Genomic DNA, 12,746 nt, shown 5'->3' on the forward strand with positions numbered 1-12,746 from the left:
AACAAACATCCCCCCCCCCCTTCCCAGCGACATTCACTTGCCTGGGGGTGGGGAGCCACAGGCAGCTGTGCTCCCTTGCCTGGGGTGAGACTGCCACCATGAGCCCCTGCTCTTGGGCTTTGCACAGCTACCGCCCCTTGGAGACTGAGCCCCCCACCAGCATGAGTTCCTGGCTTTCAGAAACAAGCGTGCCCCCCCCCCCCCCCCCCCCCCGGTTCCTGGGGCCTCTAAAGTAAACTTCCACTCCCTCTCCCAGCTCAGCCACCGCCTGGCTATGTGACCTTCCGCAAGCCACAGCATCTCTCGGGGCCTCAGTTTCTTCGTTTCTAAGACAGAGAGTAAAAGTGCTCACCCTCATGGGTTTGTTGTGAAGATTAGATGAGTTAAAAGAGGCTAAAAACCTTTTAAAGAATCTGACACAGAGCCGAAACCGGTTTGACTCAGTGGATAGAGCGTCGGCCTGTGGACTGAAAGGTACCAGGTTTGATTCCGGTCAAGGGCATGTACCTTGGTTGCGGCCACATCCCCAGTGGGAGGTGTGCAGGAGGCAGCTGATCAATGTTTCTAGCTCTCTATCCCTCTCCCTTCCTCTCTGTGGAAAATCAATAAAATATATTTTTTTAAAAAAAGAAGAATCTGGCATAGAATGAATGCTACTTGTAAATATTTTGCATTCTTATCCATACAAATCAGGGGGCCAGCTAGCCTTGTCAGTGGGCTTTTGGCCTGAGTGAGACCAGGCACAGGGGAGTCCCACTGCTCTGCCCAAGGGAGTTGCCATTGGGGGTGGGGGGGCACCTACCTTGTGCTAAATACTGTGCTGGGCACCCAAAGCTCTGCTCCTGGAATCCAGGGTGCACGGTGGGTAAATTATACCCACTTTTTAGCTAAACAGCCAGGAGTGGTGGACCTGGGGTCCAGCTCCGTTTCTGCTGGACCCCAAAGACGCTGCAACACTCGTCTGTCCCCTCATATAGCAGACAAACAGGCTCTGAGAGGACACCCGTGACCACCCACAGCAGGTTGTTGGTAGCACTAGAATTTGAGCCCAGACCTGACCAACTCCCAAACCAAGGCCTCACCCTGATACCCCGGCCCCCGGCCCCCGGCCCCCGGCCTGCCCTGACTCACCAGGCCCTGGGGGGCGGCATAGGAAGCACAAGTACCCCCACATGCCCCTCGCACCCACCCGGCTGCTGCCTCGGATGTTCACAGCTCTCTGAGCCCAGGCCCGAGGCTGGAGCTGCTGTGAGGCCGGGGATTACCCCCAAAATGCACATCAGCAGCTTCTGCCCCATTGTCCAGCCAGGCGAGGCCACCAGGCCCTTTGCTCAGCCGGCAGCCTCCACCCTCACCCCAGCACGGGGGGGCCCCCTGAGGAACTGTCCCCTGGACTACACTGCATATCAGGGCATAGGGGCCAGGTTGGCAGGACCCCATAGGACAGGTTGGCAAGATCCCAGAATGCTCGGGGCCTCCTCTCTTCTCTCCAAAATGCCCCCTGCCCACTCCCAGCCACCGGAGAAGGCAGGAATGTGCTGAGCTCTGGGAAAAGCTTTCCAGGCCTGGCAGCCAGCAAGGGTTGGGGTGTGGCCGAAACCCAGCCAGAACCCTCCTCCCAGGAGGGGTGGAAGGGACAGTGCGATCAGGGCTGCTGATGGGCCTGAGGAGACCCTCAACCATTGCAATCTCTGCTCCCCTCCCCCCCCCCGCCCCCACTCCGCACCCCTCGCTTTCATTGATTTATTCATCTGCTCATGTATTCATTCAAAAAACATTTGCTGGGCCCTTACCAGTTTGGCTCAGTGGATGGAGCATCGGCCCCTCGACTCAAGGGTCCCAGGTTCGATTCCGGTCAAGGGCATGTACCTTGGTTGCGGGCACATCCCCAGTGGGAAGTGTGCGGGAGGCAGCTGATCGATGTTTCTCTCTCATCGATGTTTCTAACTCTCTATCCCTCTCCCTTCCTCTCTGTAAAAAAAATCAATAAAATATATTTTTTAAAAAAACAAAACATTTGCTGGGCCCTAGAGACACTGACACACCTCCATTCACTCCGGGGTTGGGGGAGACTCAGGAAAGGATTCCTGGAGGAGGGGACATCTAAAGTCAAGCTGAAGGGTTGCGACAAGGTGGGCAGGGGCTTCAGGAGGAGGTACAAACACGAGCAAAGCACCAGCGGGGAGCAGGGAGCCGTCCTTGATCCCACGTCCGCGGTCAGTGAGCCCCTGGTCCTGTGCCCAGCCCCACGCGGAACGGTGCTGTGGACACCAAGATAGCCCGGGCCCGATTTCACAGAGTTCACAGCCCCACCGGGGACAGACCCCGAATGGCCGGGGCTGTGATGGAGTCTCACAGGCAGAGAAGCCCACCAGGGCCTGACGGGGAGCCCAGGACAGGGGCCGGCTCCAGCCTCGGAAGGGGCGTCAGGGAGGCTTCCTGAGGAAGGGACACGTGAGCGGACACTGGAATGACTGATGGGAACTGGACGAGAGAAGAGGGGAGGGAACAGCTGTATGGGCAGGAGGGACCTGTGCAGAGCAGCCGAATCCAAAGAGAAATTAACACATAGGACATGTCCAGGAGCGGAGAGCTGTGTCCTTGCTCATAGCTGCCCCAGGACCAAACATGCCCCTTCTTTAGCGCCCCCGCCTCCGCGATACTTTCACCAGCTACTAGCAGACACCTTCTCTGCATCTATCCCTGGGCCGGGCGGTGCTGGGGACACAGTGGTGACAGTGACTGCCCTCAAGAACTCACAGTTGAAAGGGGACAGACATTAAAAAAAGTGACCAACAGCCGAGACCAGTTTGGCTCTGTGGATAGAGCGTCAGCCTGCGGACTGAAAGGTCCCAGGTTCGATTCCGGTCAAGGGCATGTACCTTGGTTGCGGGCGCATCCCCAGTGGGGGGGGGTGCAAGAGGCAGCTGATCGATGTTTCTCTCTCACCGATGTTTCTAACTCTCTGTCCCTTCCCCTTCCTCTCTGTAAAAAATCAATAAAAAATATATTTTTAAAAAAGTGATCAACAGAATGAGTCTTTTATTACACACCGACTTAAGTGATATGAAAGATGGATCTAGGTCTATATGAAGGGCCTGGCATTTTGGTGCTATCAGAATGGTCAGGGAGGGCTTCCTGGAGGAAGTGACATTTGAACTGGCACCTGCAGGATATGTGGGGGAGCACAAGAGACTTGGCTGGAAAGTTGTCAGGAGGACATTCAGATAAAAGGGAAGTGTGTGGAAGGCCGCCCGCTCAGTTTATCGGAATTCCAACTTAGGGGAGTGTCAAAGGCAGCGCCCCTAATTATTCCTTGACCTTTCCAAGCAAGCCTGTGCATATGCAGACCCCCAGGTGTTTACGGGAATCCTTATGCTTAATCCCTGGGTGCCCGTGCCTAAGGACAGTGTAAACACGTGTCCTCCCAAGATTACTCACCCTACTGATTATATCTAAAGAGAAAAATTCCAGCCCTAACTGGTTTGGCTCAGTGGATAGAGCGTCGGCCTGTGGTCCCAGGTTTGATTCCGCTCAAGGGCATGTACCTTGGTTGTGGGCACATCCCCAGTAGGAGGTGTGCAGGAGGCAGCTGATCAATGTTTCTCTCTCATCCATGTTTCTAACTCTCTATCCCTTCCCCTTCCTCTCTGTAAAAAAATCAATAAAATATATATATTTTTAAAAAGATAAAAATTCCAATAAAGGCCTAACGAGGCAGGTAATAGAGGCGGCTCTGACTACTAAAGCCAGCGGCCTCCCCCCCGCCCCCGCCCCAATCCTCTCTCTTGCACAGTCAAACTGTGTCTGAGTAATCTGTTCATCTGTCGTTCAGGGGCTGCTGGTCAGCCCCAACCAGGATACATAGGGATTCATGCAGAGCTGTGAGTGGTAGACAAAGGAGAGTGGGTTTCAGGTAGAGGGAATAGCCTGTGTGCAAAGAGCTCCTTTGAGAAATTGGAGCGTGTGAGGGAAAGCTGAGGAGAGGTCATCGGGGTCATGAGGAGGGGCTGACACTTTGTTCTGCGAGCCCTGGGGACCTACAGGAGGGACAAAGTCAGAGCTGAGCTTTAGTTAAGGGTGGAGTCAGACTACCGGCCAGACTGGAGTGGGGAAGAAAATCCACCCTGTCTGCTCAGGGTCAGACAGACCAGGGAGCCTGCTGCACGCTGTCCTGCTTCTCTCTGCGTCTCAGCGGGCAGATACCCTGGCTGGTTCCCGTCGCAGGTACCACGCACCCAGTCTTTTGTCTTCAAGTGAGCTGTGAGCTGCCCCTTAGCAGGTGAAGGAAGCTTCCTTCCCTGCTCTGCAGTGCTTTTTTGTCGTAAATGGTATGACTCTCTGTGTGCTCCTCTGTGTCTCTGTTTTCATCGCTGAGCTCTGTATCTCTTTGTCTCATCATCGCTGTCTCTATTTCTTTCTCTGTGTCTCTGGCTTTCCCTCACCCGAGAGGGCGTGGCCATGGGAAGTGGAGTTTAGAAGTTGGCACCAGTGTCCCGGTTCTGGCCAAGGCCACCTCAGTAAACACAGGACATCCTGCAGGGCAGGGGAAGGAGGTGGATGCTTCTGCTCGGGGACCACCCGCTCCCCACCCAATCTGAGCTGAGCAGGAGCCAGGTTTCCCGGGGCGGCCGAGGGAAACGAGCCTCACCTCCGTCCTTCACGCCTGCTCCCGCCCCTGGCCCTCTCGACGGAGCCCCATCCCCAGGGCCAAGCCATGCGGATGCTTTGACACACCATGTCCCTCTCTGGCCTTGGTGTCAACTGCAGACCTGACCCGCCGTCCCCCAGTCTCCCAGCTAGAGCCGAGGTCTCATCCTAGGCTCCTCCTCAATCACAGCTTCTCAGTCCTCCACCTCTCCCCACGCTGCTCCAGGCCTCCCCTCTGTCTCCTGGCCTCCGGTCTCATCTCATCACTGCGACATGCACGTGGCAGCCAGAGAGATCCCTTTACCCTCCTGCCTTCAGAGCGAAGTCCCTCACCCCTCCAGCCCCCTCACTGACCTTATCACTTTCCCCCTCCTGCCAGTCAAACCCAGCCGCTGACAGGTCCCTGAAGAGGTTGTAAGGTCCCTCACCTCCTAACTCTTGCACATGCTGTTCCCTCTCCCTAGAATACTCTTTCCTCAGAACAGCTGCTTGAGGTGGGCACTGTTACGGGTCCAGCTTAGAGATGAGGACGCTGAAGCACAGAGAAGTTAAATACTTTGCTTAAAGTCACAAGCCCCAGAATGGCAAAGCTGGGGTTCAAACACAGGTGGTCTGGCTCTCAACAGAACCACTGCTCTACGGCTTCTTGCGCCGACAATCACTGACTACGCATCATCCGGTGTCCATGCTGGGACTGCACATCCTTGGGACTGTGCACGGGGGGGGGGGGGGGGGGAAGGTGAGCCTTGTGGGGTGCAGGGTTCAGGTCCTAGAGGACTGGGACAAATTCTGAGGGCCTGGAGCAGGGGAGAGATGTGGTCAGATTTTCCTTTTAGGTAGGGCCAGGCACATAGTAGGTACTCATAAATCTTTGCTGAATGAGAGAAGGAAAGGAGGGAGGGAGGGACGAAGGGATGCAGGGAGGGAGGGTGAAGAAGACCCAGGACAGGAAGGAAGTGCGTGTGTGAGGGGGGTCCCTGTGAATGCCCATGGAGGCCAGGGAGGGGAGCTGGCCTGGGGAGTGTGGCGGTGGGAACACACAGAGGCTCTGTGAAAGGCAGCAGCGGCGCTAGGGCTCGCGGCTCAGCGAGGAATGGTGTGGGCCCTGGAATCTGCTGGCTGAGGTAGTGTGGCTTCCTGGGGTTGAGCCCGAGGACAGAAGTGCACCCCAGAAAGTCAGGGAGCCTGTACAATCATCCAGAGGTCAGACATGGGGACGCGGGGCAGGTCCTCGGGCAGGAGCTGTTCATAACCCTGAGGGCACCAGAGGAGCGGGGACCACCACTGATCTAGCCCATATGGTGCTTTTGTACAAAAGATGTCCCCCTTCCCCAAGGCACTTGACCTCCATCTGCTGGGAAACGTCATAATAAACATGTTCGTGCACGGTGCCCACGACGTTTGCGGCAGTCCCTTAACTACGGAGTCTCTGTGCAGTGCCCAGCCTCTGCAGCGGTACCCGAGGCTCTGGGGAGAGGCGAGCGTCGCTGGCCAAGGAGGCACAGGGGGCAGATGGGGAGAACGGTGGACAGAGGGGTGGGCTGTCTGCATCAGTAGGTATTACGGAGCACCCTGCACATTGGCTCTGGGAGACATCAGGAACAGGCCCCCACAATTTTGTAAACAGGGGGCATTGCTGACCCCACACTGGGGGATTCCTGAACCGCTGGGCAGATCTCCGGAAAAATCTCAGGCAGCGGCATCACAGACCCCCAGACTGGGCGCCAGGGGGCATTGCTGAGCTCGCCTGAAGTCCCCCAAGAACTGGGTCGGGGTCCAAACAGAGTCGGAGTCCCATTCCCCAGGGGTTGGAGCCAGGCACCCGGAAGACCTTCAGCCTGAGCACCAGCTCCTGGCGAGCCATTTCCCCTCCCCTCCCAGGCCGCCGCATCCCCTTCCAGAAATGGGCACGACTTCCTCTGCCCCTCCAGGAAGCTCCGCTCCGCCCGCCCCTTCCCGGCCCCGGGCGGCCCGCCTCCCCCAGGTCCCTCCCAGCTTCAGCCTCCCCGAAGCCACTGGGCAGAGGAGAGGCGTAGGTTCTCCACGATCCCAGCGTCCCTTCGCCGGCGTCTCCCCCCCGTCGAGGCCCAGCCCCGCGGGTCACCGTCTGGCATCTGCTCCTCCCCTGGCCCTCCACCCAACCTCCCCGGCCCGCACCCCGGGCCGGCCCTGCCCCCACGGCCGCCAGGAAGGACGCCGCCCGGGTCCCCAGCCAGGCCTCTGAGTGCGCGGCCCCGCCCAGCGCGGCCAGGAATGCGGCTGGACCGCGGGGGCGGCGCAGACACCCGGCGCTCGGCAGCCAGCCTGTCCCACGGGCGGGCGGGCGGGCAGGTGGCCTCAGCTCTCTGGGGCCTGAGTTTCCTCTAGAAGGAAAGCAGGGCGCCTGTCACTTCAGTCAGGCCTCCAAACCCCGTGGCTTTATTTCCGAGCTACCTCTTCGCTGCCCAAATTCAGATTTGAGACCTGGGATTTTCTTTTCTTTTTTTTCCTTTTTAATATATATATATATATATATATATATATATATATATATATATATATATATATATATATATATATATATTTATTTATTTCAGAGAGGAAGGGAGGGGAAGAGAGAGATAGAAACATCAGTGATAAGAGAGAATCATTGATCGGCCACCTCCTGTACACCCCCGACTGGGGACAAGAGCCCACAATCCCGGCAGGTGCCCTGAACAGAATCAACCCGTGACCTCCTGGTTCATAGGTCAACGCTCACCCACTGGAGCCACGCCCGGCCAGCTGGGCAGGGATTTTATTTTTTAAAAGTGGCTGGAGTCTCCCTCTCTGTCACCGTTTTCCTGGAGCGCTGCCTCTGGGTGCTCCTGGGAGAGGCTCCATCCAGCCTCCAGCTTTGTGCTTTTATTTCTGGCTCATTCTTTTGCCCCCACCCCCAATCCCCCCAGGACACACAGGTAAGGTCTAGACTTCGTTATTGAAAGGTGGCCTGGGCACGCCAGAGAAACCTGCCGCAGTACCTTCCGGGGAGTTCTCAGGCCAATGAACCGGTAAAGCTCATGGCTTGAAACCCACCTCAAGTGATGACTTCCTGGAGCCTGTTCTCAGCTGTGAAGCGGGGATAATAAAAATGCCCATCTTGTCATGAGGAATAAATGAGTTAACGCGTGTCAAGTGCTTGGAGCCGTGCAGTGCACAGTCCAGAGTCAATAAACGTTAAAGGTTATTATCTCACCCTTGCCTTGGCCCAGAGACAAAGAAACATACAGACTTGCTATTTCCAAGGACTGGTTTTTAATTTCAGAAAACTGGTTGGGGTCTCTTTCCACACCAGGGAGAACCATATTCCAGGCTATGACCTCAGGGGAGTCAGTCCAGCACTAGGCCCGGTCCAATCACAATCCAGCCACCGGGCCCTGCCATTCCATCATGAGGGCTGAGCCCAGACTCCTCCCATCCGTCTAGGAGAAGGGGACCAAGGTGTAGCTGCCCATGACTGATTCCGTCTCTCTGAAGCCCCCGTCTCTGTCCTAGGGGAGCCAGCCATGTCTTTCCAGGAGAGTTGGTTCAGCCACCAACTCTCGGTTTAGTCACCAGACACCCTCCCAGCCCCGGGGTCAGCGCCCTGGCCCCGGTGGCCGCTCCAGTGCCTGTGTGCCCACCAGCACATCCATGAGGTAGTCCAGCTCAGTTTCCTTCAGCTCAGTCTCCTTTAGCTCCGGAGCGTCCTCCTCGCCTGGCCCACCTTCAGGGCCAGGTTTGAGGCCCTCAGAGGCCGGCGCCCAGAGTTCACTGTCGTACATGGAGGTGTCGATGTCCTCAAACAGGCCCTCAAGCCCATCGTCTAGCAGACAGCTAGTGGCTGGGTCCAGCAAGTCCAAGGAACCCAGGCTGGGTGGGGCTCCCCCAATGGGGCGGCCCTGTGGCCCCTCTTCTGCCAGGGGCTGGGGTGCCTGGCTCAAGCCCTCAATATGGCTGAGGTCCTCCAGGAGGCTGGCCATGGATGCTGAGAGGGCGGCGTCTGAGCTGGCCAGCAGGTTGTCAGCCATGCCAGGGGCTGCAGGCAGGCTGGGCACAGGCGGCAGGGCAGCTGTGGGCACCATGGACGCCTGGATGCGCCGCAGAGTGTTCACTACCAGCACGAGGTGCCGCAGGTCTGGCTCACTCTGCCTCAGGCTGTGGTGGAGCTTGAGCACTGACAGGTCAAAGAGAGAACTGGAGGCCACGGCCGGGGGTGCCTGTGCCACGGCTGGGTGGTCAGAATCCAGCCACCAGGTATCCACTGCCAGGGCTTCCTCCTCCTCCTCCTCCTCCCGCTTGCGCTTCAAGCCCTTGCTCAGCATCCTCTGTGGGGAGGGAAGAGTCACTGAGTTATGGGAAGCCAATGTTAAGTTCAAATCCTGGCTCTGACGAATGCTAAGAGATCTTGGGCAAGTCACTTAACCTCTCTGAGCCTAGGTTTTCTTAGGGAATCTTTAAGATATGAATGATATTAATATCTACTTCCTAGAACAAAAACACTATGACCTGGCTGGTGTGACTCAGTTGGTTGGAGAGATGTCTCGTACACCAAAAGGTTTCGGGTTTGATCCCGGGTTGGGGCATGTACTGGAGACAATTGATTGATATTTCTCTCTCTCTCTCTCTCTCTCTCTCTCTCTCACCCTTCCTCTCTCTCTGGAATCAATGGAAACAAATCCTTGGGTGAGGATTAAAAACAACAACACTACAACAGTGCCTGGTATATAGCAGTTTCTCATATTAATAAGTACTATTATTAATAACTATTATAATTTATTTCTTCAATGAACCATATGAAGTGTTCAATATTCAACCTTTTTTTTTTTTTTTACTTACAAAAGGGGCTGTTTCACATAGTTTAATCTAATATGTATTGAGTACCATGCATTAGACCATAAACTAACAAACACAGGAAATGTACAGAGGTGCTAGGAAGTTCTGGGGAGAGGTCAAGAAAGGCTCTTCTGAGGTGGCCCTCAAGCATGGGAGTCCCGAGAAATAACCAGGGGGAACAATCTGGGAGGAGAGAACAACAGCCAAGGCAAAGAAAGACCCTGCCCGAGGCAGGATGAGCTTCAACTGGAAGGAAAAAAAAAGGACCAGTGTGGTCAGTACACAGAAGTGACAAGAGTAGGAGTGGGGCGGGGCGGGGCGGGGCGGTGGGAAGCAGAGACACGAAGTTGGGATTTTATTGTGAGGGTGGTGGGCAGTCACTGAGGGTTTGAGCAGGGGGAGTGGTGGTGTGAATTGATTAGGTTTCCAGAAGCTCCCCCCTTGGCTACTTCAAGAAGATGGGGGTGTGGAGAGAAGGGGGAAGAGATCCATTCGGAGGCTACTGCACCCTTCGGGAGGAGAGATGACGGTGGGCTGGAGCAGAAGATGGTAATGGATACGGAAGAAAGTTGGTCGGTTCAGGATTTATTTGGGAGGCAGAGTGGACAGAGCTTGCCAGGAAATCCTGATGGGCACGGGGATCACGGGGAGCAGTGAGAGGACCTACACTTCCCCCCCGGGTAGGGGGTGGGGGGGGTCCCTGGAGTTGTAGAGCCCGGGCTCAAGCTGCGTTGTGGAGCGGGCAGCCGGCAGGGTCCAGTCCCCGGGCCCTTGTCCAGCAGGACCTTAACCCCTCACACTACTCAGAGCTGAGTCCTCGCCTCCTGTCCCGTAGACCTGCGAGTCCCAAACCGCAGGAATTTAGCCCCCGACCCCGACTCCGCCCCCCGCGCCCCCTAGCGGCACCAGGCGGGCCTTCCTCCGGGGATTCCGGCCCCTGAGACCCAGGGACCCTCCAGATCCCCCCGCGTCCCGGCTGTCGCTCTGCCGGCCGCCGGAGGCCGCGCAGGCCGGGGTTCCGGGCGGGCTGTTCTGCGCTCTCTGCCTCTCTCGCTACCGGAAGGCAGTGGAGGCGGCTCCTCCTGAAGTGGCGGCGGAGGCGGGTGAGTCACGCAGCCGGAGCCAGGGAGCCGGCTCCTCCGCCCCCTTCTGGGGCCGCGGCGTGATTCACCCGGCCCGGCCGAGGCGGACGGCGCTGCGAGTCCAGCATGTTTCCCTCCCGGCAGCCCCGGCGCACACCTGCCGGACCCGGGGATCGAACCTGCCAAAGGGTCCGCTCCGGATACCCCTTCTTTCCCTCCCCGGACCCCTTCCCTTCATTTACATACCCAGCTCAGCAGCTGCCAATCAGAAGGAAAAGGGAGCCACCCGCAGCCAATCAGGAAGCGGCGGCGGCACCATCGCTCGCTGGCTCTCCTCCTGCGACCGGCGCCTGGGTCGGGAGACGCAGTTCTGACTCCGGCGCAGGACTCCCGGCGCCTGACTACTCTTAGTGCCCGCCCCCTCCCGTGGCGGACCCGCCCCCCACCTGGGATTGGCCCTGGCCGGCGATGGGCGGAGCCTGTGGGCAGGTTTCAGGGAGGGGAGGTTGGCTTCAGGGAAGTTGGCTTCAGGGCGCATGCCCTGGCGGCTGCAAGAGGGGAGGAGAAATGGGAAGGCTACTTGCCCTGGCAGTGACAGGGAGAGGTTTTTAGCCTTCCAAGGTGCGGACCCCTCACACCTACCCGTGCACCTGCCAAACCCCGCAATTGAGCTTCTTAGGCACCCGGCCCAACAGGGGATCTACACTCTAGGCCAGATCGGCCTTGGTTGAAATTCGAACTCACCACATGATGTGTGACCTTAGAAAGTCTTGACCTATCTGAGCCACATGAAGTGTGTTCAATGGGGATCTTCTTGCTTACCCCTTACAAAATTAAAATAAGATGGTATCTATAAGAGCGCTGTACCAGACTCAGCAAATGCTGGTAAATGGGCTCAATTGTGGGAGTCAAAAGGCAGGAGTGGAAGGGGGCGGGGGATGCCACTGGAGTCACATATTAGGCTCCATTCCCTAAGTGTAACCTTGGGCAAAGGTTTTAATTCCTTAGAGTCTCTCGATTTCCTCATCTTTGTTAAAATGAGGGAAATAGCGTTGGGGCAGAGGATTGTTGTGGATTAAGCAGAATAATTTGTGCAAAATGCTGAGTGGTGCGCACGTCCTTTTATTAGTGGTAATGGTTGTTGTGGTAATAGCACGGGCAACTTAATTCAAGTGGGGGACACTCAGGGTGGCATATAGGTGACAGGAGTTTAATACTTGTCAGATAAACTGACAATGGGACTTTTTCAAGTAGCTCATTTGCTAACTCTTCTGGAGCTGTTGGGAAGAACTGTTAGTTGTGAATAACGCTCCTGGCAAAGTAAGCTTTCAAATATACTAACTATACTATGCAGCATTTTTTACAAGATATGGAAGTAATCTAGGTGTCCATCAATAGACAAGTGGACAAACAGGATGTGGTAATATCCAACCTGTAGAGAATTTTTATGAGTTTATTTGAACCAAACTGAGGACATATGTCAGGAAGCAAGATCTCCAATGCTCCAGGGAATGACAGTTTGCAGTTCCTTTTATACATTTGGATTTAAGGAGAGAGCATAAGGAAGATTACATGAAGGTGGGATTACAGGATAGTTAACAATGTGCTCTCTTGAGGGTAGTTACACTTCAGAGGTGTCTGAAAAAGAGGCATTTCAAAGGTGTGTTAACCTAAATGCACAAGAACAATGGACAGGGCTTGCTTAAGGCAAAGATAAACCTTTTATAGACCTGTGGTGTGACTACCCCCCATGACCTGTTCACTTTCTGTAACTGAACTTTGTCAGATTTATTACATAGCCCCCTTTTCATTACAGTTCCCCCTTTTGGTCATAAATCAATCCGAAGGACGCATTGATGACCAACTGTTTTGTTGGGTAGCGTGATCTAACAGCACTAGGAAGGCTCATTCCAGGAAGTTTCAATATCCAAGTGGAATTGTTGAAATGGTGAACCTTTGGCAGTAGAGCAATGCCCCAACTATGAGGTGTGAGTTGAGGCTGAATTTTCCCAAAAGGGAAGGGCAGGTAAACAGAAGGCACTCAGGTCTTATGAGCCTTTATTACAAAAAAAATTTTTGGCCCTGGCCAGTATGACTCAGTTGGTTGGGCATCGTCCAGTGCAACAAAAGGTTGCCAGTTTGATTCGGGGCTCAAGACAGCTGATTGATGTTTCTCTTTCT

The 12,746-nt window shown here is 55.6% G+C and overlaps 1 protein-coding gene across 1 annotated transcript; it reads right to left on the bottom strand.

Annotated features, from left to right (window-relative positions):
* Nucleotides 1-7,751: 7,751 nt before the first annotated feature.
* Nucleotides 7,752-10,942, bottom strand: SERTAD1 (SERTA domain containing 1). Its single transcript, XM_079799784.1, has 2 exons — nucleotides 10,812-10,942; nucleotides 7,752-8,975 (listed from the first exon to the last, which is right to left on the bottom strand). The coding sequence occupies exon 2, from the start codon at nucleotides 8,970-8,972 to the stop codon at nucleotides 8,247-8,249; it is 726 nt and encodes a 241-aa protein (XP_079655910.1). The 5' UTR covers nucleotides 8,973-8,975; nucleotides 10,812-10,942; the 3' UTR covers nucleotides 7,752-8,246.
* Between the last annotated feature and the right edge of the window lie 1,804 nt (nucleotides 10,943-12,746).

The sequence above is a fragment of the Cnephaeus nilssonii genome (assembly GCF_951640355.1).
Source record: "Cnephaeus nilssonii genome assembly, chromosome: 20".
NCBI lineage: Eukaryota > Metazoa > Chordata > Mammalia > Chiroptera > Vespertilionidae > Cnephaeus > Cnephaeus nilssonii.